The sequence below is a fragment of the Podarcis melisellensis genome, assembly GCF_964234715.1.
Source record: "Podarcis melisellensis genome assembly, chromosome: Z".
NCBI classification, from domain to species: domain Eukaryota; kingdom Metazoa; phylum Chordata; class Lepidosauria; order Squamata; family Lacertidae; genus Podarcis; species Podarcis melisellensis.
Window position 1 is genome coordinate 25,430,867 of NC_138547.1, and position 27,873 is coordinate 25,458,739.

Consider the following 27,873-nt stretch of genomic DNA (forward strand, 5'->3'; position numbering starts at 1 on the left):
CCTCTTTCAATATCAGCCACAAGAGGGGTGTGTGTGTGTGTGTGTGTGTGTGTGTGTGTAATCTGCTGTGGCAGATTATTTCTTTAGTTACTACACCAAATTTGCACAAATCAGAGTTAAAAGCAAGTTGATGTGGGACCTTCTGCATGCAAAGCAGTGGCCCCACCACCACTGAGCAATGGCAGCTGTGGATTGGCAGTAGGCTAAGATGCAAAAATGCCATTCAACTTGAAAGAGAATAGAGTCACACTGCAAGCACTGCCTTGAGGAATATGGCCCACCTGTGCATTTGAGAGGACGTTATGCCAGTTTATCACGGTATGTAAAAGCTGCACCTATTAATGTTACTTCTTACCAGTGGAGGTTGGGCCAATGGCGCACTGCCCCACCAACCACAGTCTGCACACAACCAGCCTCCACCTTCCTGACTTCCTACTTACAACCATGTCAGGAGGTGGCATCACCTTTTCCCTTCACACCATACATTTAACGCAATAGGATGATGCTTTAAACAGTAGTGGCTTTCCCCAAAGATTTCTGGGAGCTGTAGTTTGTTAAGGGTGTTGAGTCGTGTTAGAGGAGACCCCTATTTTCCTCACAATTCCCAGAGTTCCCTTTGAAACGGTATTTATTGTCAAACCACTCTGATAATTATAGCTCGGGTATGGGGAATTGGGATCTCCAAACAACTCTCAGCACTCTTAACAGCTCCTGGAATTTCTTAGGGGAAGCCACTGCTATTTAAAGTGGTGTCATACTGCTTTAAACATATGGTGTAGAATGCAACCTCTACCCTCAGTGCTATCCTTGCAGAATTCATCTACAGGCGGATGGGAACAAAACTAGAATTAGCTGGCTCTGCCAGTCATGGGGTTTGGCTCCACCTACTGTTGGCCTCCATGGCTTCCATCTTCCCAGTCCCATTGGGCCCCAGCCACCACTGAGGCTGCCAATATTGGGAGCCATCAGAAGACTGGCTAAGTACTCAATGACCATTGCGTTTTGTTAGCATTTAAAACACTCTCAAATTACACTTGGTCGAAATGGAAGTGCAATGGTTTCACATTCACTTACTGGCTCCCCCTTGGGCCCAGGAAGACCCGGCAGTCCATCTTGTCCACGAGATCCATCTAACCCAGGCAGACCTGGAGGGCCTGGGAAGCCAGTGTTCCCCTTCTCGCCTTTCAATCCAGGGAAAGCAAGAACATCACCTGGATCGCCTTTTGCACCGGGACGTCCAGGAGAACCAGGAGGGCCGGGAAGACCCTAGATAAAGAATTTTAACTATTGCAGTAATTAGGATTGCACATATTTTCCCCTACTTTCTCCCTCTAACCCCATGCTCCCAACAAACAGCAATTAATGGTGCTTACTTGTGGTCCAACACTACCAATAAGGCCAGGGACTCCTTTATCACCTTTCGGCCCAGGAAAACCAATAGAACCTGATCATGAAAGGAGGGAGGGAAAAATCAGTGAGAGCAGCTAGAAAATGGCCTACGCATGACACGGGCAATGCAAATTGTTTAGTGTTCTTTGTGGATAGTATGTTAGAAGACTCCCAGAAAACCTCACAGGGGAATGATGCAATGCTCATTGTAGTCACTACAAAGCTATTTGACTGTTTCCTAGATTTAGTCCAGGGGATGATTTATGGCTAGTGGCAGTTAAGGATGGGCAGATCCCAAACCCCTCCACTGCATGTGGTTCTTGGTCTGCTTTGCCCCATGATCTACCTTCCAATTAAACTGGGGGGGGGGGGGTAAAAAACTTATTTCAGAATTTGTAGTTCTCACACTCCCTTCTCTCCACCCTGGAGTTCTTCTTATATCTGTCTGAAGCAGTCCCACTTTGGTTCTTTGTTGGGATGCATTCAGATATTTTGCATGCCTCTAGGGTGTGCATTGATTAAATGACAGCACAAAAAGGGAGACCTGGTGCAATTGCATTGTCACCTCAAGATTCCTTTTTGAACTGTGATCAAATTAATGCACATCTGTGCAAAAAAGAAGAGAGAGAGAGAGACAGAGCAAAGATGCAAACCAAAAACTGGCGTACTTTGATTGCACAGTCGTCTGACCACTATAAAAAATGGAGGAAAGGCAATCTGAAAACACATGCCACTCTGGAAATAAGGTCAGATGATTTGGAATATCCAAATCCAGGATGGAATTCAGATGGAAAAAATCTCATAGATACCCTTAGTGGTGGTCTGATTCCACAGTGGTGTACTACCATGGCATGTGGGAAGCATTGGTCCTGCTTCTGCTAGCAATCAAACTTACCGCAAGAAAAGGAAATAAGCTGTGGGATATTCAAATACCAAAAGGTATCTGTGAGCAGATGTACTAGAATATTAACCAGCTTGCCTGCTTTGTCCATAAATATGCCCACAAAGTGTGTTCTCCTTCATGGAGAGCACAGGTTGTGGTGGGGTTAACCAGACACCCCCTGTTGCTGGGCAAGTTGGTTTTGGTTGGCCCAAAGTGTGATTGGGGAGAGTTTGATGTTGCCAATTTTGAGTGACAGCCTGAGTTGAATATATTTCCTGCGCGCAGCGTTGAGCCTCCTCTTTTCACTGCGTGCATCGGATCACCGGCCCACCCTCCCTGATTTTAGGGTGTTTGTTGCATTTTGACCTTGCTATGCCTGTCATGAGGTTGTCTGCTTTTGGGGCAGGGGCCTGGTAGGAATTTTGCCCATTTGGCTGATTGGCTGGTGCCATTTGGTTTTTGCCTACTGCATAGCAAATCGTCACAACTTGTAAGGTTGCGGTTAGGAATTGGTTTTAGAAAAAAATGATTGGTGGAGGGGTATGGATTGGGTGTGCCTGCCCCTCCAATGCTGTTGCTGCAAGGGTATTCCATTAAAGGAATCCAGGGGCTCACCTGTAAAGGGGGATAGGGCCATGCAAGAGCCCCTGGGAGCATTTGGGGAGAGGTGAGGGTCTGGTACCCAGCTCCATCTACTCCCCATAAAATGTTTGCCCTTACTGACTTCGCAGGCTTGCGGATGTCAGTTCTGCCCCTGGGCAGGGACAGATAGTCGTAACCAACGCCTAAGCAACCACTCACATCGTTTGTATTTTAATAAAGTTGTGGCCAAAATTATGCCAAAAACCTTAAACAAAAATTATGGTGTGAAGTGTGAATTTATTTAGGGGTGGCTTGGGGACCTCGACACGCAAACACTTATCCCTTAGCTACACACAGAGTGTGTCATGGTTTCCCCAATACACATACACAGTTGTTTAGAAAGCTGTTCATCACTGTAAAGCAAACAAATCAAAACATAGTCCTAAATCTGAATAATCAAAAGGTGGATAAAGGCTGGAAGCAGCCACTGTATACCTGGGCTTCCAGGTAAACCTGGTACTCCCTTCTCCCCCGGAGGGCCTGAAGTGCCAAATCCAATGCAGTTAAAACAGGTGTCTCCTTTATCACCTGGAAACAAAGACATAAATAAAGAGGTGAGTATCATTTCCCATGGGTATGAGTACATTTAAGTATTCAAATGCAGACTTCTTGTACATATTCGGCATGCACCCCTAAGTATTAGAGAAGAACTGGAGTAGCAGTCTGTGCACTCACGGAAAAGCAATAGCTGTCTGGCACTCAGGCACAATAAATTAACTATGCACTGTTTCCTTAAGTACAGCTTAGTCTCAAACTCCACCTTCCCTGCTTCAACACTTCCCTTGAAATAAGATAAACCCTGCTCCAAGTGTGAGTAAAGTACCCTGCAGGACAGATCAACACAACTCTGCTTAATAGCTCTGGTTTCTTACAAATACGTACCTGCAGAAAGCCTGAATTAGCCGTCAAAGTTCAACAGAAAACACTAGATACTTATGTAGACATTGAGATATCTTGCAAGATCTCACTACAAAACAGCAATCAAAACTTTACAGCCAATGGATACAGTCTGTGATATAAAATGTCTCCCCTAGATCCATCACATTCAGTCATCACATCCACATACAAAACAAGCTTTAAAACTGCTGATGCTTGTCCCAATTCACATCTTTTGGTGGTGGAATAAGCTCTAAAAACAGTGGACAGGATACGAAGATGAAAAGGGGGAGGGGCAAATCAAGTCACATTTATGACTATTCCATTCTGTTTCTGCATTAATCTTAGATTTTAAAAAAATCGGCATATTTTTAAAATATTAAATAGGATTTTCTGTTAACCATTTCTGAATGTATTTTGATAGCCTTTAAAAGCCAAAAACTACATTGGAGCATTTAGTTATCCAGTGGATAACTAAATTCCTATCAGTGCAACCTGAAGCATGTCTAGATGAAACTACTTTAGTGACCTCCAGAAGGCTTTAGATATGCTTTTGTCAAACAGTCCTACCCACCCAAAGAAATCACATGGATAACTCTTTGGAAACTACATGGAATTTCAGGAGAAGTCTGTAATATGATGGTGGGTGGAGAGAAGTTAAACTGGGACTGGACCAGTGGAATTTCCTTACATGAACCTAAACCACTCTTTGGACCACAGCCTATGAAAGACAAGTACAAAAAATCAATGGCATTGTGGGAACCCACCTTTCTGGCCTCTCTCCCCCATAAATCCTTGTTCTCCTGGGAGTCCTGGGAGGCCAGGGGGTCCTCGCTCACAGAGTCTGTCAACTGAAAGGAAAAGCAAATGCAGTTCAAGAACTAAGAGAACTTATGGGTAGATGAGCCAAAGCTCAGTAAGTTTGCTCCATCTTCCATCCACCCATGTAAGACTGACAAGCTACTTAGGAAGCTGGTTCTTCTAGCTCAGTATTGTCTACACAGATTGGGAGCAGCTCTCCTGGGTTTCAGACATGAGCGTTTCCCAGTCCTACCTGGAGTTGGTAGGGATTGAATTCATGAGCCATCCAAAAGCTTTGAGACTGCGTGTATCGAAGACCCAGCTAGCCATTCCTCAAATGAAGAGCATTTTAGCCACTGATTTATAGACAAAAAACATTACTTACCGGGTGGAATGGTAGTTCCAGGGGGGCCAGGGGGGCCAGGGGGGCCAGGTAAGCCTCGTTGTCCATCATTTCCAGGTGGCCCTGGTATTGGGATTCCAGGAAGGCCTTGATCCCCCTTCTGTCCTCTCTCACCAGGAAAACCAGGAGTACCAGGAGAGCCAACACTTGGAATTCCTGCAATGAGAAAAGATCTCAGCATCTTTGTAATTCAAAATTAGGACGCTTTTAGAGAGAAGCAAAGGGAAACCAACTAGGCAATGAAGCAAAGCATCTTCTCTATCAAGAGGCAACTATTTAAAATGGGCACTCCCAACAAGGGCTGGCAAGTAAGAGTTTCAGACACATGGAAAGCATTTGGGTTGTATAGGTGTGAAATCTCACAGCTAAACACAAGGAATTCAAGCTGTATAAGAGAAAGAAGTTAACACACCTGTGGGTGATGTTTCCTTTTAAAAGATCAACTTGGGAGTGAGAGGGCTTCTACAAATACCTCTGTGTAAAGCCTTTTGGTTATTATAATATACTTAAAATCAACTCTGGGTTTTCTTTCCACCCCCTGGTTTTGCCCAACACACAAGGAAAAGAGCCAAACTGCATGTGTTATATAACATCAATAATAAATAATCATAACCATCAGAGAGGCCAAGGTAAAGTAGGTGTGTGTCTTTGCATCTAATGCAGCAGAATTATAACCAAGGGGTCTCTGCATTATGGGGACACTACATCATTGAAAAGCAGTTAGGAAGTTACAACATAAGCGGAAGTAAAGTAAGGCATATTGGGCATGCCGGGAGAACATTGTGCTTTATATGTCAGGTGTGAATGCGGTCAAAGTAAGCACAGGAGAAAAGCAAGAAGGACATGTCAGAACCTTTGTTATTTATTCCTTATTTCGTATTCTCTACTCTGTCAGTTCTGTTATAGCTGTAGCTTAAATACAACTTTAAAATCACTTGTGCTAGTCTGATTTATCACTACGGGCTTGGATGGTGAGAAGATTCCAGTAGATCCCAGGTTTTTACCTTTAAGCAGGGCAGTGAGATCCTTGTTGGAGAGTGCTGGTGTCACATTATAAAATATCTCAAAACAAACAAACAAACAGAATTCCTACTAGGGATGATGGGCAACTGATTTGGCCGAATCCAGAACAAAATCAGGGTGCAAACCCAAATCAGCCCTGGCTTTGGGGAGAAGTCGCTTCGTGTGTGTTTGGTCGTAATGCTCCAGACACTCAGGGGTCTTACCTGGTGAACCTGGTAGGCCAGGTGGCCCCTGTTGGCCTGGATATCCACGTTCTCCTTTGTCTCCAGGAATTCCTGGCAACCCTTTACTACCTTTTGGTCCCACCGTTGTTCCAGTACCTGGCCTTAGAATTGCCTGGAATATTCCATTAAAAGAAAGTTACACACACAGAAAAAGACAGAGATTCTATCAAGCTAAATTAGTACTTAGTCATGTTTCACGGAGGCTGGGAGCAAACCAGTGGAGATCATGGTGTATTGTGAAAACTGGAATCATTTTTTTTAGCATACTGGGATAGATATTTACAAAGGGATGGTTCCTGCAAAGACATAATAGGTCATCTTCAAAATATCTATAAGTATTATTCATTTTAAGACCATGCTCATTTTCAAAAAATATATATTGGTATATATTTGTAAGGGTTTTTTGGCGGGGTGGTGGTGTCGGTAGCCGATGTAATATACAGTCATACCTCAGGTTGAATGTGCTCCAGGTTGAGCACGTTCGGGTTGTGCTCCGCGGCAACCCAGAAGTAACGGAGTGCATTACTTCCAGGTTTCGCCGCTCGCGCATGCGCAGATGCTCAAAATGACATCACACACATGCGCGGAAGTGGCAAAACGCGACCCGCTCACGCACAGATGCACCGTCGTGTCTTACGTTCCATTCAGGATGCGAATGTTCCATTCAGGATGTGGAACAGATCCCGTTTGCATCCCAAGGTACCACTGTATAATACCACTTTGTAACATTTTACAATTACAACACAAAACATTAAAAGTAAGTGAATTAAATGAACATAATCAACATGCCACAGGGGAACTTAAGGGAGGGAGGAAACAGAATGAATGGGCAGAAACTTACATGTCCAGGAGGACCAGGAAGACCAGCGTCACCTTTACTGCCCTGCCCAAAACAAAATTCAGCAAGTTTAATAGGGAAGCAGGGCCACTCACTTAACTTTGCTAAGAAACAAGCTCCACCAAGCCCCCACAGAATCATAGAGATGGAAGGGACCACAAGGGTCATCTAGTCCAACCCCCTGCAATACAGGAATCTTTTGCCCAACATGGGGCTTGAACCCACAACACCGACTGAGCTACCAAGGCATGTCTCCTTAAGATGACGCTATTCCGTCAAAACAGAGAGAGCCAAGGGAGGCAGGGCCATTCCATTGGCTTGCTAAGAACACAGTACAGTGGTAACCCGGGTTAAGAACTTAATTTGTTCCGGAGGTCCGTTCTTGAAACTGTTCTTAACCTGAGGTACCACTTTAGCTAATGGGGCCTCCTGCGCCGCCAGAGCACTATTTCTGTTTTCATCCTGAAGCAAAGTTCTTAGCCTATTTCTGGGTTAGCGGCGTCTGTAACCGGAAGCGTCTGTAACCCGAGGTACCACTGTAACTTTTACCTCCTCTTCTCCTTGAACTGCTGTTGTTTTCTTGCCATTTTAAGAACTTTGCATCGAAGAAATGGATTCATTCCCCCCCTCCTCCCTATCAACCAATTTTCATTTTGTATCATGCCCTTTATATCACTGGTTCTCAAACTTTCCGCCCTCTGCAGACCATTCAAAAATAGTCAAGGATCTTCTTGGCAGACCACTTAGCCTAGAGACCTTCCCCTGACTTTCTGCGAGCTATGGCTTTATTCCTCTGAAGAAGGCAGAGCCTCCCTCTGTCATTTCTGGTCCATCCCACAAACCTTCCACACAGACCACAAGGACCTGGGAATGACGAAGTAGCCACTGAAGCCACTCTGGAGAGATGCTGTTGCAAGCTACCTGAACAAAACTTTCAAACCACTGCTGATCCCCGGACCACACCTTGGGAGCCTATTTTAGACTGCAAGCCAACTAGAAGAGTTCTTTTTGGCTCCAGAGTGGGGTGAAAATACTTCAGACAAACAAATAAAATGAGCTTTCCATGTTGCAAAACATACTCACTTTCTCTCCATCTCTTCCTGGAAAACCAGGTATACCACGACCTCCAGGCAAACCCTATGAAGGAGAGGGAAGAAATCAATCTTCAAAAAACTTAAACTGTGAAAGGTCATTATAGAAGGAAGAAAAATGTAATAGACTCACAGGCAAGCCAGGTTGTCCAGATTCTCCGTCCTTGCCAGGTTTCCCCTTTAAAATACAAATGTGTATTGAAAAAGCAATCAAGCAGTTTCGGAAGCACAAATATGCTACTGACATTGCGCTGTTCATACCACTTGCTAAGATAATATGAAAAATGTCTCTCCAGCGCAACTTTCCGGAAGAATACCAACAGGCAGGCAACCCCCATAGTAAGCATGGGTAATTAAAACAAGGACCAAGGCTGACAATGACAGGAGTAAAAAGCACTGCAAACAGATGATGGCATGAATTCTTAGAGCAATGTAACAGACAAACAAACTTAGGCTCTATGTGAGTTTCTGGATTTAATACAGTACAATGGGTTGTCTTTTTAATCTTATTTTTACAAAATAAAAATTTGTAATTGTTTTAATTCAGACCACACCTCCTTTTCCTCTTGGTATGCCTTATTATTGGCTTCATAAATCACAGAGCTGTACCCTGTATTACTTCTTCTTTGCAACTGTGACAACTTATCCTTAAAAAAAACCACACCAACCTATGTTTTCTTTCATTTCTTCTTTTTGCAGACTGTTTGTTATTAAAATTCAATTTTAAAAATTCAGAAAAGGAAATACTCCCAGGCTGATTCTGTAATATTTATCAATCTTCCTTTTCTGCAAATTACAGGAAGATCTTTTTTGGAGGGGGCGATTCTCAAAGTCCCTTTGATAAAGTAGAAAGCATAGTGTGGCCAAAGAAATTATTAAAAGACTGGCTTTCTAAAACAACAAAAACAAAAGGCAAGGGGGGACCTAGTGAATTTCTCCAAAAGAAAAGAAAAGAAAAGAAAAGAAAAGAAAAGAAAAGAAGAGTTTTGAATATAAACAGTGGCATCTTGCGCACTGAGCTGTAGAAAAGGCACCCACAGCGCTACCATATACCTTCCCCACCACAAAGGAATTAAGATTGTCATGTTGGTTTTAGGATGGAAATTATGAACAATAAATCACTTGCATTCTTAAGATGTGCTAAATTTACAGCTCATCCTTGACGGGTGACAGAATCCACAAGGATAGCAGTTTTTTGGGGGATTCTAAGATTTTCTTACTACCATGTGTCTGATAAGAAAATAAATTAACAGTGGCTAAAGCTGGTTGTGTCAATATGTATTAAAATATTGCTGATGAACACGCTTCAGGAGAAAAAAAATGAAAGATTCCTTGGAATAACTTTACAACATATGGAAACCACACTCTAAGGAGTGGTTGCAAAGCCAGTGCTCACAGTGTGGTTTCCATGTTTTGTAAAGTTAATGCTTTGTAAACATGGGCTTTGCAGCCACTTCTTACTATTTCAGCTCTTTGGGAGACAGTTTTGTGAGTCTGTTAAGGTTTCTTGTTATAATTTAAATATCTAAGCTTCGTGTGAGTTTGACCAAACTGCGGGAGGCAGTGGAGGACAGAGGTGCCTGGCGTTCTCTGGTCCATGGGGTCACGAAGAGTCGGACACGACTAAACGACTAAACAACAAAAAGCTTCGTCTAATGCCTGTGAGTTCTGTGAATGCTTCAACAATCCTTTTATGTGGAGATTGTTATCCCATTCTGTATTTATTGGATTTGAAATTGTCTTTTTATATACTTTTTATTGTTTCTGTTTTATTGTTAAATCACCTGAGGATGTTTCGTGGTGAGAGATTTGGAAATGAAATTAATAAATATATTTACATCTTCTGGTCTGCCATGACTGGATGTGGTTTATCTGTAGGCCCAGCCACTCAATGAATCATGCATCAACACCCCCTGCTCCGCTAAATAATGAGCCTTTGTAGGGGTGCGATCTGCTGGCCCAGGTGATCAGGTTTTTCTCTGTTAATAGTTGCCAGTGCCCACTCCAAGGATAGAACAGGAATCAGTCCAGTTTAAATTAAACCCAGAATAAAAAACCTGCATTCTGGTGTGTGCCATCAATGAGGCCCTTCTTGTCCAGGGAAAACCACTGACCAACCCACTATCTTAGCGGACCATAGGAGAAAGGAAAATTTCTTACCCAGTATTTGGTGACCCAACCTGAATCCCCAAAGTTATACAAGGTCTGGAAAGATAAACGTTGAGTTCAAAGAAGTTACTTACCCTTTTGCCTGGTTCTCCTTGCTCACCTTTTTCACCTTTTCCACCACCGGGAAGACCCTGGAAAAAAGGAAGCACAGCGTCAGCACCCGGGACAACAAAGATGTTAGTGCTATGATTTCAAAAATGACTCAGAAAGGAACTGACTTACAGGAGGACCTGGAAACCCAGGGGGACCTGTGGGGCCTCGGTCACCTGGAACGCCCTGTCAAGTATGGGGGAAGAGAGAGAAAGACGATATAGTTGAAAATAAATCACTGCCCTTGAGGACTTAATATTTCGCTCCCATCTAAGGTACAATGCCCCAGCAGGATTTATTTGTTTTCATTTGCTTTTCTATTACAGTTCTTCATTGGTATATTAACATTAGTACGGCAACTGCTGCATAAAAAAAAATGATAAGAAAAAAAGAAAGAAAACTTATTTTCATATATTCCCCTTCCACCCCTATCCCTGGTTTCCTCTCTATTCCCAACCTATCTGTGCATTCTTGTTCTAAATTTTCCTCTCTCCTCCTCTTTATCTCATGTTATAATTTGCGCTGCTGAATTATGAGCATCCTGCTAGATTGATTGTCTTATTATGTTCCAGCAGAATTTAGAGGCATCTGCTATGTGAGGCAGGCTGTGTCCCTCTTTCCTTATACACCTCTCCCCTCACTCAGCAGAAGACAACAGCAAAAGCAAGCAAAAACCCCACCCAAATTTAAAAAAATTAAAAACAGTTAAAACAATTGTAGCAGCAGCCCCGCCTCTGCTTTGTAGCTGTTATTGCAGGCAAGAGATGCAGATCTGCTGCAGATGCAGAGATCACAGGAGTTAGTAGGTGGTCTAGCCTGCATTTTGGGCTGCACAAAGTATGTTTGGAGGAAGTGCAAGCGAATGGGGCAGGCAGCGAAGGCAGGGGCATTAACACTCTCCTCCAGACCATGAGCCGGATGGGATGGGGGAGTGTGGTACAGTGTGACCCACTGATGCAAACCAGAGCCACCCATGAAGGTTGGCTGAAGGAAGAATGCCTGTGGAACCATCTTCCTCTCACTTACCTGATCACCTTTCTGAAACTCTACATCATTTGTTCTTTTCTGTTCGCCAAGCTGTCCTGGGGGTCCCGGGGGTCCTTGGAGTCCCTGCTCACCCTAATTCCCGCAGGAGACAACAAGGCACGTTAACATCATTAGGCCACTCTCATAGAAGCAGTACCAAGAATGAGCAGAATCAAATCTCCACTTCCATGCCCCACACTTACCTTTTCTCCTTTTGGCCCTTGGAAGTTCAAGCCCATGTTGCCCTAAAAGGAATTTGAAATGATAAGAAGAAGAAGAAGAAGAAGACGACAAACCCTAAGTACATGAGACTGAATGCAAACAACCAAACAAGGACAAACACTGTTAAAATATACTATACCTTAGGACCCGGTAGTCCTGGGGGGCCGGGAGGACCCTGAAAATGACAAACACGGCAGTCAATCTCCAGGACTACTTCTGTAACCCCACAAGATAAATCCATGCTGGCCTTCTGAGAAACAGAGCATTGGCTCTGTTGTTGCTATTTATTTGTTGTTTCTTTCCTTTCTTTTATAGTGACAAATAAATAAGGGGAAGGGGAGAAAAGAAAAACTCCACCCCAGGTTTATCACTTGGAATATACTTAATTGTAATGGAAGAGAAAGGGGTACTCCAGGAGAGGGCTGCATCCACTCACAGGCAACATTTGGAAAGGAGGTGCACTTATTACACCCACTTATCTCCCCAGTTTTCCCCACCACAAGGGAAAACAGGAAGAGATATTGCGGGTCAAGTTATCCAAATCACCACACTGCACTTGCTTTCCAAACTTCAATTTGAAACCTACTTTTAGGTGTCATTTCCCATTCCTGTTTGGAGAGTGAGCATGAACCATAGTTGGCTAATTCATATATCATGGTAAACTGTGGTTTGCACTAAACAAGAAACTCAAAGTCAAGCCACATCTGGGAAGGGAGCAACATGAGCCCACAGCTTGCTCCTGATCACATATATACACCGCAAAGGAAACATAGTTGTCTAGAGATCAAATCTCAGTGGCCTGGTTCAAGCAATTCCTTCAGCCATAGTTTAGAACATGGTTTGAATTGTGCCACTGATATTTGATCCCTAGACTAGAATGCTTTGCAAGTGATGTGCATATGAGAAAGGTTAGCCTGTTTCGGAAGAAGGCAAGTGGGATTCTAAATTCTGTATTTATTATACTCATATAACATAACAGTGTGGGAGCTATTTTTCTGCAAATATGATCCCCAGACATCTGTTACAGTTCACCCTGATGCAAACATGGACCTGTCGTGATGACCAGGACAAGAGAAAGGGGCATAGGCCATAGACCTGGGCAACCTGTTTGCCCCCACCACTTCTGAAACTGCAGGTTGGGCAGCTACAAGCACTTTTCTCCCACCATCTACTCATTCTGCAAGCCAGATGGAGGTCATCAAGGAAACGTACCAGCAAACCTGGGGGCCCAGGAGGACCAATAGGGCCCTGTGCTCCAGTGGGACCTGCGGGGCCCTGGAACAAGAGAAGAAAAGAAAGAGTCAAACTGTGGGCAAGAGGAAACCCACAGCAAACTCCAGGGCAGATGCCAGAGACTTGTTGCCTTCCAAATCCAATTCCCACCAGTCCCAGCAAGCACTCCCAATGGTCAGGAGTTGAAGTCCCATCAACTTCTGGAGGGCTGCCTACCCTTGCTATGTACTTCTGCAGCTATCTCTCACTTGCATTTCAGAAAACAGTGTTTACAATTCCCTCCCTTCCATTGTGACCAGTGATAATGGCTCCATCAGAGCTCTCCCCTTAGGAACCTCAGCTGCTTGCTCCTCATATGTCTGCGTTTCTATTGTGTAGCAGGGAGAGGGTGGCATAGAGCACACTCCTCAGGGAGGGGAGCCTCTGGTTTATTTATTATTATTTATTAGGGCCGGGGGATATCTGGTTTTCACCAGCTAATTGTCACAATATATCGATATATCATGATGTCTGAAATAAGGATGGAGGTATGTAGAAGCATTGGCTGGCTCCACAGTTTTTCCTGCATCATGATTTTTGCATAGCACACACATCATGATTCACAATATACTGCGGGGTCAAAAATTATGAAACTCAATATCATGATATGGACTTCAAACTGGTTGTGGACAAAGTATCGCCCAGTCCTGTTACAGATTTTACTGCCTTATATCCCCCCCCCTTTTTTTCTCTCTCTCCAAGGAGCTTTGGGTGGGGTAAGCACTTCTTCCCCTCCCAAGTTTATCCTCAACACAACCTTGTAAGGTAGGTTAGGCTGAGGCATAATGAATGGCTCAATGTCACCCAGTAAACTTCATGGATGAGTGTGGATTTGAATCCTGGCCACCCAGTGTCAATGCCCAACACTCTCACTGCACCACATTGCTGTTCACACTGGAGAGGAGAGGTTTAGAAAGGCTTTGATGTCTTCAGCTCACACAGAAACAAATCAATGGAACGAACGAATTGCACTGGTGTTTTGACCCCTGCTCAATTCAAAGAACAGACCCACTAAAAATAAGCCGCTGATCTGGGAGACAAACAGAGCTTCCTGATGTGCTTGTACTGATGCTGGGCACAAAACTGTGGAACTGTGAGAGAATCAGATAGCAGGACGAAAGAGTGAGGCAATTGTTAGGACAAACTGCAAACAAAGCTGTTTTTTCTTTTGGAACCAACTTCCCTGGATTTCATCGTTTCCGAACAGAAACCTGTGAACTCCATTTCTGAACATGCACTCTCTTCTGCCCATGAACTCAACAGTGTTTGCAGCACAGCCCCAGTTTGGCAATAAACACACTTACAACACACACTTTGATCTAAATAAGAGCCTGATTTTCTGGTTAAACAGCCCTATGGATGACTTTCTGTAGCTCCCAGCTGCCACCTGGTGGCTCCTTCACACAACTGCAGCTTGAAAGCAGATTCCAAAACAGTACGTAATAGAAAAATGTAAACCTGGGGACCCATAAAGTTTGGTTTTACATTCAAAACAGTCCCCAGATAATTTTAACACACCATAAACATATTACAAAGTAAAATGGAACAGTATAAATTGCAATAAATGAATAATGTACAACTAGTACAGTATGTTTTTCTAGAACTTTGTTAGTCCAGTACATAACATACTGTATTTTGCTATAAAGACATTGCTCAGTTGTCTACCCTTTCTGATCATTGCCATGTTAGTTAATTTAACCGTGTAAACTATGTCCCAACTCCCAACTCTTATAAGCCTATCTGCAATTGCAGAGATTCTCTCACAGCCACCAATCATCTGTGCAGAAGTTAAAAGATGTACTATCATTTTGTTATCATTAGATAAAAAATAACCAAACAATTCAATTAATGAGTTTATGTGTTTTCTTTTTCTTTTGTTGTAAATGTTTATGTTTTCTAATTTGTACTTAATAAAAAATATTTTTTAAAAATAATGAGTTTAATGGTAGTTTGAAGGCTGTTATTATTTCAGTTTATTATGTGTACCCAAAAAGTTCACACAAAAGTACACACAAAACCTATACCTGTATTTATTGCTCTGAATATTCAGCACTTATTACTAACACTGTCATAAATGCAATTAATGCTGTGGCGCTTACTTTGTGTTTTTTTTACACAGGCAAGACATCATAAAGTGACATCATCAACTTACTGGTAGTCCTGGTAGTCCTGGAAATCCTTGATCACCCTTTTGTCCTGGCTGCAAAGATGTCAGTATCTCACCTGGCTCCCCCTAAAAGGAAAAAAAAGAAAAAAGAATTTGGAGTAAGAAAGGAATACTCGAACATATTATAAAAGAGCTAGATCGGAAACATTTATGTCTCAAAGTGACAATTTCTTTCTTATAGGAGCTTAACTGTGCAAAAGAAACCTTCCAACCATTTTTTTTAACTTAGAAATTTCCCTGTGGGAACTCATTCATAATATTTTTCTGTCCAATGATTTGAAGTATACAGGGGTTGTGTTCGAAAGTTGTGGCTAAACCATAGTTCAGTATGACAAAAACAAGCTGAAGCAAGCTTCAGGCTTGCACCCTCTTCCCTCGCATCTCCTACTCTGCTGCTGTCACATGGAAGAGATGGTTTAGTTAACGTACATTTGTATCCCAAATTGTGGTCAGTCGTAACTATGGTTTGCTGAAACAAGCCACCATCAAAAGTCATAGATTGAAGTTGGCTTGTTTCAAACAAATCATAATGAAGATCAACCACAATTTGTCCAATTCAGATGATATAGAATCATAGAGTTGTAGAGTTGGAAGGGACTCCAAGGGTCATCTAGTCCAACCCCCTGTGATGCAGGAATGTCAGCTAAAGCACCCATGGCAGATGGCTATCCAACCTCTGCTTAAAAACCTCCAATGAAGGAGAGTCCACAACCTCCCGAGGGAGATTGTTCCACTGTCCAAAAGCTCTCCCTGACCTCCTAGTCAGAATCTCCTTTCTTGTAACTTGAGCTATTGGTTCGAGTCCTACCCTCCAGAGAAGGGAAAAACCCATGTTTGTTCCCTCTTCCATGTGACAGCCCTTGAGATATTTGAATTTGGCTACCATATCTCCTCTCACTCTCCTCTTTTCCAGGCTAAACTTCCCCAGCTTCTTCAACTGTTCCTCATAAACCTTGCTTTCCATGCTCTTGATCATCTTGTTTGCCCTTCTTTGCACATGTTCCAGCTTGTCAACACCCTTAACTTGTGGTGCTCAGAACTAGACATAGAATTCCAGGTGTGGTCTGACCAAGGCAGAATAGAATGCTGCTATTACTTCCCTTGAGGTGGACACTATATAATTCTCTTGATGCAGCCTAGGATAGTGTTAGCTTTTTTTTTTTTTTGCTGCTGCATCACACAGTGATTCACACTGTTGACTCATGTTAAACTTGTGGTCCACCAAGACCCCTAGATCCTTTTCACATGTACTGCTGGTAAGCCAGGTGTCCACCACCTGATATTTGTGCATCTGGTTCTTCCTGCCTAAGTGAAGAACCTTACATTTGTCCCTATTGAAATTCATTTTCTTAGCTTTTGTAAAGTTGCAGTTTATCACAACCAGAAGCAAAAGCTTCCCAAATCCTCCTTGCAAGAGGCTAAGGCTTGCTGTGGCTCATTCTCATCAAACTAAACAGCCTTCCCCAATATTATCCCTTCCGTGAGTTTTGCACCGCATCTCCCTCCATCACTGAGCATTGGCCATGTTGGTTACACATTCTTTTGTGCAATGCTAAGTTCAGATTATGGGACGCGGGTGGCGCTGTGAGTTAAACCACAGAGCCTAAGACTTGCCAATCAGAAGGTCGGCAGTTCAAATCCCTGCGACGGGGTGAGCTCCCTTCGCTAAGTCCCTGCTCCTGCCAACCTAGCAGTTCGAAAGCACGTCAAAGTGCAAGTAGATAAATAGGTACCACTCCAGCAGGAAGGTAAATGGCATTTCTGTGTGCTGCTCTGGTTTGCCAGAAGCGGCTTAAGCGGCTTAGTCATGCTGGCCACATGACCCGGAAGCTGTACGCCGGCTCCCTCAGCCAACAAAACGAGATGAGCGCCGCAACCCCAGAGTCGTTCATGACTGGACCTAATGGTCAGGGGCCCTTTTACCTTTACCTTTTTAAGTTCAGGTTCTGTGATAATTTTGCACTATAGAAATCATTGTTGTGGCCCAACACCCATGTAATAAGCTCTTTTGAACAAAACTGTGGTCACCCCATAAATTCAGTAAAGAGTGCTGCGGCATCATCTTAATTGTAGCCTTATATCTTAAATTTTCTGGTGCACTTCAGTCTGAGATGTACCTACTGGTGGCACTCACTGTAAATGAAAGAACTTCCCCCAATGCTGACATGCCAATCTCCCTTGCCCCATTCCCTTCCCCCCCATTTTCAACTACAAGAATGAGTTCTCAAAGTTGCTAGCTGCCAATAAAATGCATAACTAGACCAAATGTTATTGTTGAACGCTTGAGAATCAGCAGTGCATTCAAATGGCAACTTACCTTCATCCCTATTAGGCCAGGGGGACCCTGCAGTGGGGGGGAGTAGAAGAAAAGAATTATGAATCTTCTATTAGATAGCAAATGCAGTTTCTTCCTTGCTTCAAATTGCAGTTCACTCAAACATACAACAGGTGGAGTCAAACACTTGAATACTGTCAAAAGTACTCTTTAGATTAGAAGAAAACCATGATTCAAGGAGCTTTGAGAGTTTGCCTCTAATAAGTCACTTGTAGCATAAACGGAGCTTCTTTTTATCAACTCTTAGGGCTCAAAACTATGTGGGACAAGAGCACAATTCAAAGACAGGTCTCTCTGCCCTGAGGTGGATGCTGAAGTTTTAATATATAAAACACTTGAGAGGTCTCATAACAAAACAATACACTACCACCATCAGTGCAATCATCCAATAAAAACAGACTAAGTAGAGTTAACACTAACTCGTGGTGCACAAGTTTTGTACAGCTGTCTTTAAAGAAATCAAAACAATCTGTAATATGACAATTGACAACTGAACAAACTTAGCCTTGCTAGGAATTATAGTTGTGTCGAATGAACAACTATGTTATAAAAACGGTTAATGTTTCTTTTGGTGGCAGCTTGCCCAGAAACTGCCAAACATTGGCGCACTGCTACAGGACTACCACAGGACTGTGCACAAGGTTGGTCTCTTGCCCTGGCTGAAAAGTTAACCTGCAAAGCAAAAGCAGCCAGAGATTAAGCAAACCCTCCTTTTTTTTAATCATAGAATGGTAGAGTTGGAAGGGATCTTGAGCATAATCTAGTCCAACCCCCTACAATGCAGGAATATGCAGCTCTCCCATACAAGGATTGAACCTGCAGCCTTGGCGTTGTCAGCGCCATGCTCTAACCAACAGATTTATTTCATTTGTGTGCCATGAAGATCAATGGAGAAGGCCACCTCAAACTCATAGAAACTTGTGGAGAGATCTACTGTGTCTTTCTTTCACAGGTCTAAGGGTCATTCCATATCAAGCGATCCAACTTTTTTACCTCATGCCATCCAATTTTCTTAATATTTTGTACACTTGTTGAATGATCAAAACTAAGTTTAAATCTAAAATTTTAATTTTTCATCTCATCCTGTTTTTGAGTTATGAGGGTTTGAAATTTCAAAAAATAAAATGACAATTTTGGCCTTGCCGGACTACACAAAAATCTTTGAAGCTCAGCCCAGTATTGAGATATGTCAAAACTAAAAACACAAATCTCTTCAGAACTTCAAGGGCTTTAATATGATATGTCACATGATGGACTTACTTAAAATTTTAAAAAATTAAGTTACACAATTAGTTCCTCTGAGTTCAATGGGGCTTACTCCCTGGAAAGTGGACACAGGGTTGTAGCCTAAGGCTCACAATAAAATATCCATAGAAACACAGCACAGAAGCAAAATACAGTGAGCTAAGTTTGGGTGACATCCTATGCCAAACCATGGTTTAGTGTGAACCTAAGTGCACAAAGGTTTGTAGAAAGGTAGATTACAGTTGGTGCACCCCTCCTCTCATCCTTCTGCGGCTGTGCTGCTGAGAGCTATGGTTTGCCTTAGTGTGTCATCCAAATCCAGGTTCATGGTTTGCCTCCTCCAGACAAATAATGAGCTATAAACCCAACAACAAACCTTATTTATGAGTTCATTCTATAAGACAACCCACAAGTCCTGGTTCAGACAGCACCCTAAGCCAAATCATGGCAGGTCACAGATGTGCAGGATTGCAGGAGCAGCAAACTGGCCACACTCTTCCTCTCCAGGAGCCTGCATATTTGTAAAGTCATAGTTTGGCTTAGTGTTATGTGCAAACCAGCTCAGTCAAACAGTCCCCTCAAAGCCTCAAACAGCAGCTGAAAATCAACCACATATAGCAATTACAGGAGGAAGTTTCTTGTACTTACAGGGGGGCCTTGTAAACCTGGGAAACCTGGACTGCCAGGGTAGCCACGTTCTCCCTGTAGAAGACAGAACAAAGATTTGAATGCATCACCAAATACAGCAGGAAGCCCAAATGCATGCTGCTATAAAACGAAAGAGCAAAGGAGACAGGTGTGTTGCACCCCCTGCTATAACAGGGGTTATAGCAGATCTTTTTAAACATGAGGAAGGACCCCCCCATATACTCAATATTCTCTTATTGCATCACTTTTATTTGATATATGTGAAAAAGACTGACGCTCCAAGGAAGGAGGAAAACTGCATAAGACCATGACAGACTGATGCACTTTCCATGCAGCTGGGACACCAATACTGATGTGGACACACACACATGTGTGGGCCCTATAACAAAATTTTGCAGTATATTTCCACTGGAATGTTTCTGTTCAGGGCACCTATCCAGCCTGGAAAAGCAGCTTTGCAGTCTTGGAGGGATTTATTTTATGCAAGGGCCCACAAAATTAACAACAACAACATTTTATTTATATTCCACCCATATGGCTGGGTTTCCCCAGCCACTGTGGGTTGCTCCCAGCAGAATATTAAAAACATGATAAAACATCAAACATTAAAAACTTCCCTAAACAGGGCTGCCTTCAGATGTCGTCTAAAAGTCAGATAGTTGTTTATTTCCTTGACATCTGATGGGAGGGCGTTCCACAGGGCAGGCGCCACTACCGAAAAGGCCCTCTGCCTACCTCCTTGTAACCTCATTCCTCATAGTGAGGGAACTAGCAGAAGATCCTTGGAGGAGTACCCCAGTGTCTGGGCTGAATGATGGGGGTAGAAACGCTCCTTCAGGTATACTGGGCCAAGGCCGTTTAGAACTTTAAAGGTCATCACCAGGACTTTGAATTGTGCACTGGGAGCCAATGAACATCCTTTAGGACTATTGTTATATGGTCTCGGTAGCCACTCCCAGTCACCAGTCTAGCTGCCACATTCTGGATTAGTTGTAGTTTCCTAGTCACCTTCAAAGGTAGCCCCATGTAGAGCAAACTGCAGTAATTCAAGGAGGAGATAACAGAGCATGTACCACTCTGGCAAGACAGTGCGTAAGTAGGTCTCAGCCTGCGTACCAGATGGAGCTGGTAGACAGCTGCCCTTGATGCAGAATTGACCTGCGCCTCCAAGGACAGCTTTGAGTCCAAAATGACTCCCAGGTTGCGCACCTGGTCCTTCAGGGGCACAGTTACCCCATTCAAGACCAGGGAGTCCCCCAAACCCACCCACCCCCTGTTCCCCAAAACCAGTACTTCTGTCTTGTCAGGATTCAACCTCAATCTGTTGGCTGCCATCCATCCTCCAAACACCTCTGGACACTCACACAGGACCTTCACAGGTTCTGATTTGAAGGAGGGGTAGAGCTGGGTGTCATCCACATACAGTACTGGTGAACACCCAGCCCCAAATATCCACTGTCTCACAAACACACACAAATTATTTTAATTTTGCAGTTATATCTGCAATGCTGACAAAGGCACAGAAAATAAGTGTGCTTTCCTAATGCCTACTGCTGAGTATGGTAGCCTTCAATCTTCACAGGAAAGCCCAGTTCCTTCAGGCACCTACTACCCCTAGACAGTACCACCCGGTCATTATAAAAACTTTTTAAGAACTGGTGCCAGCGTCTGATTTTTACCTCTTCCCTCCCTGCCCCTATTTCCTTGTGTGTCATTTTTTGTTTTAGAATGTAAGCCTGTGGGCAGAGACTGCCTTGTTTGAACTGACTGCTTGTAAGCCATTCAAGGAACCTATTTGGCTGGAAAGCAGGAGACACAAATGCTATAAATAAATAAATAAAAATAAGATATCTGAATGGAAAACATATAGCTCAGGGGCAGCCAACATGATGTTCTCCAGATGTTATTAGACTCCAACTCCCATCAGCCCCAGCCAGCATGGCCAATGTTCAGGGATGATGGGAGTGCAGCAGAGCTACGCATTTCCATCAGAACCAGTCCCACCTTTGTTCCATTGCATCCTGGGATACCTGGAGGTCCTGGAGCCCCATCCTGACCTGGTAGCCCCTGCAAAGTGGAAAGGAAAGAAGCACAATCACATTCAAGCAACACAGTGTGTACGCTCCAGAACAAAACAGTGAATTCTGCCATTGTTATTTCAGTATTGCTGTAAGCAAAGCTTACTTACAGGAAGTCCTGGTGTTCCCGGAAACCCTGGTAGACCTGGAGGACCCTGAAGATGAGAAACAACCACACTCATGTTTAGATAAAAGGGATGAAGGAACTGTTAGTTTCAAAAAGAGTTATCAGCCACAACTGGAAGTGTGTAAGGCACAAGCATTGCTAGTTTGGTGTGTTGAGGTGGGGAGCCACTCCCAACAGTCTGAGCCAGCATGACCCATGGTGTGTGATGATGGGAATTGTAGTCCGGCAACATCCAGAGAGCACCAGGTTCCCCACCTCTAGAGCCTCTTCAACAGGGAACAAGGAGACCCTTTACTTACCTGGTGCTCTGGGTAGCTTCATGGGCTGGTGAAGGGCTGCAGCGGAGTGGCAGAGCATCTGCTTTGCATACAAAAGGTCCACAGTTATCCCTGGCATCTCCAGGTAGGGCTGGGGAAGACTCTCTGCCTGAAACCCTGGAGAGCCACCGCCAATCAGTGTAGACCAGGGTTTCTCAAACTTGGGTCTCCAGCTGCTTTCGGACTACAGTTTCCATCATCCCTGACCACTGGTTCTGCTAGCTAGGGAGGATGGGAGTTGTGATCAACAGCTGAGGACCCAAGTGTGGGAACCCTGGAGTAGACAATACTGCCTTCGTGTGAGAAGAAGAAGGAAGAAAGGTCCAAACACTTCTATCTAACAGTGCTTCTATCTAACAGTGTTTATTTACAAGAAAATATAGCAATAATTCCATCAGAGCTGGAACACATCCTTGCTCTTTCTCTCGCTCTCGGAGCAGAAGTGAAACTAACTTCACAGACAAAGGAATTACGTAACTTCCCGTAGAAGCCCCTCCCAGGTACAGGACACTCAGAAGGTTAACCCATTAACCACCATACTCCACCTGATACCGTTCTTAACCTGAGGTACCACGTTAGCTAATGGGGCCTCCCACTGCTGCTGCACGATTTCTGTTCTCATCCTGAAGCAAAGTTCTTAACCTGAAGCACTATTTCTGGGTTAGCGGAGTCTGTAACCTGAAGCGTCTGTAACCCAAGGTACCACTGTACTGAGTTAACTGAACGCAATGGTCTGACCTTTTACAAGGCAGCATTCTATGTTTCAAAGGGATGAATTGCATTATCAGCATGTAGGCCCATTCATGGAGTGGCTCCACTAAATGAATTGTACCCAAGGCCCTCTGTGGAGCTAGCAATGGTGTTGAAGAGAATTCTTGCTGCCTGGTGCATGTACCCATAAGAAACATGCCAGGGGCACACATGTGTATTATGGAAATGCAGGGTGGGGTAGGGAAATGTACCTGTAATATAAAAAGTTTGCAAAGAACCCCCAAGGCACTGGTGAGCCTCTGCCAGTCACCTGCTCTTAGCAAAATTCAGAGACACACATTACAACAGGTGTGGGGAAGGTTTGACCCTCCAGATGTTGCTGGACTCCAAGTCCCATCAGCCCCAGTCAGCACAGCCAATGAACAGGGATTTGGGGGGGACGGACGTCTAGAGTGCGAAAGGTTCCTCATCTCTACATTATTGCTTTGGCTGTTGTGTTTTGCTTAAAGCGTGGCACATATTGCCTCAAAAATACACCACTTACTTTCAGTGGTGTTTGGTACCCACTGGGGTTGGTGGGGCAGAAGGCAGAGAGACCAACGGTGGGTGGAGCCCAAGCCAATGACTTGCAAAGCAGCCAATGACAGACTAATTTCTGTTTTGTTCCCATCCTTCTCCCATCCTGCTGAGTTCTTAAAGGATCAACACTTAGGAGGAGGAAACTGACAGCCACTTACACTGGCAGGCAGTAAGAAGGCTCTTAGGTGGGGGTGGACTGTGGTCAGTGGGGCAGCACCCCATTTGCCTCCACTGCTTATTTTGCTCTCGTCCTGTTGCCGCTCTCCACCCCCTAGTAACTGCATTTCAGAAAATTAAAACATCACTTACTCTAATTCCTTTGGGTCCAGGTGGCCCTGGGAATCCATCATCCCCCTGGAAAAAGAAAAACATGGGGCAGGGAAAAGAAGAGGAGGAGAAAAGTGAGCAATGAGTTAACATGAATTCAAAGACAGACATTGAAATCCACTTTTTCATTTAGCCTTAATTACAAAAACAACGCTTGTGCTTTTTGCATTATTACAGACAGCTTGGCTGCATAACAGGAAATTTCAATTCCATGCCCCACCCCCAAATCACACAGAAGTTTTTCTAGGTTCATTATGAAAATCCTAGATCAGGCGTGGGGAACCTTTGGCCCTCCAGATGTTGCTGAACAACAGCCCCCCTCATTCCTGGCCATTGGCCATGCTTGCTTGTACTTCAGCAACATGTGGAGAGCCAAAAGTTCCTCACCCCATTCCAGAGAAATGAAGGTGCTCTTAAGTCTCAGGTCAGCATACTTACTTGCAAGAAAATCCTACTGAAACCAAAGGATCTTACTCCCATGTAAATGGTCAGAATCAACTTCCAATACAATAAAAGCATGTAAACACAGAAATCCAGAAAGTTCCCAAGCAAATGAATTTATGCTTAATTAATTCCTGAATTGCCTTTTACATACAAGGTTCAACCAAGGCAATTTGCAGACATATCATAAAAACAGTTTCTTCTTTTTTAAGGGAGGATAAAAAGTCAGGTTTACAAAATAAGAGATCTTTTCACCAAGCTGGAAAACCTTCTCAAAACAAAAATGCATTCAATTCTCCACAAAAAGTGCAGATAGTAGGGGCCTATAGTATCTCAGGTAGAAGCTGTTCCACAGAACAGGAGCAACAAAACAGAAAGCTCTGCTCCAAGTTACTGCAGCACAAGTGTCTGACATTTTTGGGATGTGGAAGAAAAGCTGTCCTGCAGAAACCAATGATGTACTGGGTATATGAGGGATAAGGTGGTCCCTCAAGTAAATTTAGGATGAGGCTTCTTAGGTACCAGTGATGTGATGTGGACATTTTTATTTTATGTGATCAAATCAGACTAGTCATGGCCCTGGAATCCTGGGATACAGTGTCCTCATGCAGCAGTATCCCCCAAGAAGGAGATAGCTCCATGCCCCAGTGCTTTCTATGTGGAGCTCTTGACACTGGAGCCTGCATCTCACCCACTGAAGCCCAAGGAGACACTTCCACCACTAGACTCTCACAACTGAGTGAACAGCTCTTCAGATAATTCAGGAAACATATTTGCGTTTTCCCCAACTAAATGCCCACTGCTTGAAACCCTAGAAGAAAGTCCTTGCAGATTTAGATGATGCACTTGGGCGTGGGATGGGGGCTTTAATCATGACTGCCTGTCCCAGATCATTGAGCTGCTGCAATTGTTCCAGGCCAGTGATGAGACAGCTTGCAGAATGCTCCTGAATTTATTGAAGGCAGGGGGGCAGGTAGAGAGCTTTCTCCCACTAACTTGTCCCTTATTAATTCAATCTTCCTTGACTTAGGATAGGTGACTTTAAATAAATATATAAATCCATATATATGCCACATGTTGCCATCTAAATAGATCCTCTGTGAGACGATTAATTTCAGAGTCTAAAACTAGACCAGCTGGCTGGTCCAATAACTCAACTTCTTCTTACCTTACCTTTGCGTTTCTTGGCCAACACAGAAACAGTTCCACATGTACGAGAGATGTTAAAAGGAACACCTGCTCTGATGCAGTGAACACTATCTAAATGTCTGGACTACTGAAGCCATATTAGATATTTTATAGATCATGGCAACATGAGGCATTCATCATCATTCTGTTGAGCTACTCACTTTTTCGCCTCGTGACCCAGCTGGCCCTTCTGGTCCAGGAAATCCAGGTAAGCCTGGTTGTCCTTCTAAACCTGGGAAGCCTCTCTCACCCTGCAAAATAATAATAATAATAATAATAATAATAATAATAATAATAATAATAATAATAAATGAATGGAATTAAGAATTCTCACTATATAGTATGTAGAATCATTGTTTTCTCTTGGTATTTTCCGTCAAAAAACTCTTCCCATTTGCTATAAGAAATGCCATTTGTTTAACCATGCCGAATTCCTGTGTGCTGAATCTGCATCAGGAATTCCAGCAAACATCAAAATGGGATCCATTTGGTTCATTTGGCTCAGTTTTAGTTGCCTCACCTCCCCTCGCCTCCCAAAAAAGTATTATAGGAAGAGGCTCAGAAAAAGGAAATCAAGATGATAGAGCAACTGCCCAATCAGCAAAGGTTACAGTATTTGTGGCTTTTCAGTTTACCAAAAAAAAAAAAAAAAGGTGACTAATGGGGGACAGGATCAATGTATACAAAATTTAAACACAGTGTGGAGAAAGCTAAGAGAGAAAAGTTTTTCTCCTTTTCTCATAACACTAGAATTCATGGGCATCCAATGATGCTGAATATTGGAAGATTCAGGACAGACAGATATAGTGATGACTACCAACTTGAATGGCTTTTAAAGAGAATTATACAAACTCACTGAGTGCAAGACTATAAATGGCTACAACTTTTTCTTCCCCAAGTTGTTCTTGTTTTTTTTTTTGTTTTAAAAAAAACAATTTCCCTTCCACTGATGCCATGTTGGCTTAGGTTGAGGCCCAACCCATGTGTGTCTTAGGTGAATGAGGGAACTTTGGATCTCGTATATTCAAAGACCACCACCAACAGGAATGTCCTGTTTCAGCCCCTAACAGCCTTTTGCAGGTGGGCCTTTAGTGTGGACATGCTGCCCCACCAGCAGCTCTCTTCTCTGCCAGTGGAACGGTCCTTCTGCCCCATCCCAGTCTCCTCAGACAGCTGGTTGTGTCAACCAGCATGTGTCAACCAGAAGATGATGGGAAGCCCTCAAGCAAGCCTGCTGGAAGCTCCGGGCAAATGTAAGTCTTTTAGAGGACAGACTGCCAACATGACACCCTCCAGAGATCAGGGACTTTCACTCTCATCAGACCCAGCGAGGAAGGTCAATGGGTCATGGGGTATGGGAGCTGTTGTCCACAACACTGGGAGGGCACTATATTAACATAGCCTCCAACATTTCTCCGATGAAAATAGGGATGTCCTATTTAATAATAATATTCTTACTACTTATACCCCACCCATCTGACTGGGTTGCCCCAGCCACTCTAGGCAGCTTCCAAAATATTAAAAACATAATAAACATTTTAAAACCTTCCTTATAGTGAGCTGCCTTCAGATGGCTCAGGGGTTGGATAACTCCATACCCTCCAATATTTCTCTAATGAAAATTGGGATGTCCTAAGGGAAAGCAGGACATTCCAGGATCAAATCAGAAACCAGGATGGCTTCTGTAAATCTGGGACTGTCCCCAGAAAATACTAACTATCTGCAGTAACTATCCCTGCTTTAGAGGGCCTGATGAAGACACATGGGGAATGTGCTCCAAGATTTTCTATGTTTTTTGTTCTTAGTGATCCACTTCTGAAAGCTGGGTCAGCCTTGGCACATTGAACTAATTCTTTACATCATGGCCAAAAGGTCAACCAAATCTTGCATCCAATATATGAATTTCCCCTATAGTGAGCTGCTAATTAGTACAGGAAATAGGTGATACCTGGAAGGGATTATCTTGCACAGCTCCGCGAGCCTGCTATTTCTACTTTAATCCATTGCCAGGTTTGATCTTAACATGGCCCAAATACCTTGAATCCAGGAAAGTCCTCAAGCATTCCATTCACTTTTGTATGGATTGTTTGTTTGTCCTAAGCACTAAATATGTAGCTTTGGCATGCATTCTACTATCACACCCTGTACCTAGCACGCAGGTAGTGAGGTGGTGGCAAGGTCAACAGGGGGTAAAAGGCAAAGACAGGCCCAGCCACTAGGAAACAGTTTGCAGAGTCCTAAGTGCTCAGGAGAGTAAGCCAGCCTGACTTGGGAGCTTTTCTAAGCCTCAGGAAATAGCACGCAGCCTGTTTGAAATAATCACCACTAAGATGATTCCTAATTGGTTGCACTATAGTTCTCTTCTTTTCCTTGAACATACAGTACAATCACATCTTACTCAGTTCCAGAGGCAGTACATCTCTAAATAGCACTTGCTGAGGGGCAAACACTGCTAAGGCCCTGCAGTATTAAGAGACAGAACTAGTTACATAATTCCTTTCAGTTGTTAACTGCAGTGGTTGTACTGTGGTTTGCTTGTTTTTTAACTAAGGGTGGTTATAGGATGGAGATGAGGAAGCAGTGACCCTTCAGATGTTTTTGGATGACAACTCCCATCATCCCTGACTATTGGCTATTCTGGCTAGGGCTGATATGAAATGGTTCCCTAACACTGCTATGGGAAAATAAATATTTTGTGGAAGCACTTTTTAAACTTCCTGGTGGGAGGAAAGAATTTCAAAATGTGAGATTGCTATCTCTG

General features: G+C 43.5%; 1 protein-coding gene across 4 annotated transcripts in view; it reads right to left on the minus strand.

Moving 5' to 3' along the window:
- The window catches only part of COL4A5 (collagen type IV alpha 5 chain), a 131,532-nt gene that overhangs the window by 51,900 nt on the left and 51,759 nt on the right, over positions 1-27,873 (minus strand). For all 4 annotated transcript variants that reach the window (XM_081897308.1, XM_081897307.1, XM_081897305.1 and 1 more), the window contains exons 3-24: positions 25,274-25,363; positions 23,466-23,510; positions 21,533-21,577; positions 21,349-21,411; positions 19,345-19,398; positions 17,434-17,460; positions 15,102-15,182; positions 12,890-12,952; positions 11,817-11,852; positions 11,659-11,700; positions 11,456-11,548; positions 10,562-10,615; positions 10,414-10,470; positions 8,304-8,348; positions 8,163-8,216; positions 7,083-7,124; positions 6,221-6,353; positions 4,977-5,150; positions 4,558-4,641; positions 3,350-3,442; positions 1,374-1,444; positions 1,075-1,266 (exon numbers count right to left, since the gene is read on the minus strand). In XM_081897308.1, coding sequence (XP_081753434.1) covers positions 1,075-1,266; positions 1,374-1,444; positions 3,350-3,442; positions 4,558-4,641; positions 4,977-5,150; positions 6,221-6,353; positions 7,083-7,124; positions 8,163-8,216; positions 8,304-8,348; positions 10,414-10,470; positions 10,562-10,615; positions 11,456-11,548; positions 11,659-11,700; positions 11,817-11,852; positions 12,890-12,952; positions 15,102-15,182; positions 17,434-17,460; positions 19,345-19,398; positions 21,349-21,411; positions 21,533-21,577; positions 23,466-23,510; positions 25,274-25,363 — 1,638 coding nt within the window. The remainder of the gene's footprint in view (positions 1-1,074; positions 1,267-1,373; positions 1,445-3,349; positions 3,443-4,557; positions 4,642-4,976; positions 5,151-6,220; positions 6,354-7,082; positions 7,125-8,162; positions 8,217-8,303; positions 8,349-10,413; positions 10,471-10,561; positions 10,616-11,455; positions 11,549-11,658; positions 11,701-11,816; positions 11,853-12,889; positions 12,953-15,101; positions 15,183-17,433; positions 17,461-19,344; positions 19,399-21,348; positions 21,412-21,532; positions 21,578-23,465; positions 23,511-25,273; positions 25,364-27,873) is intronic.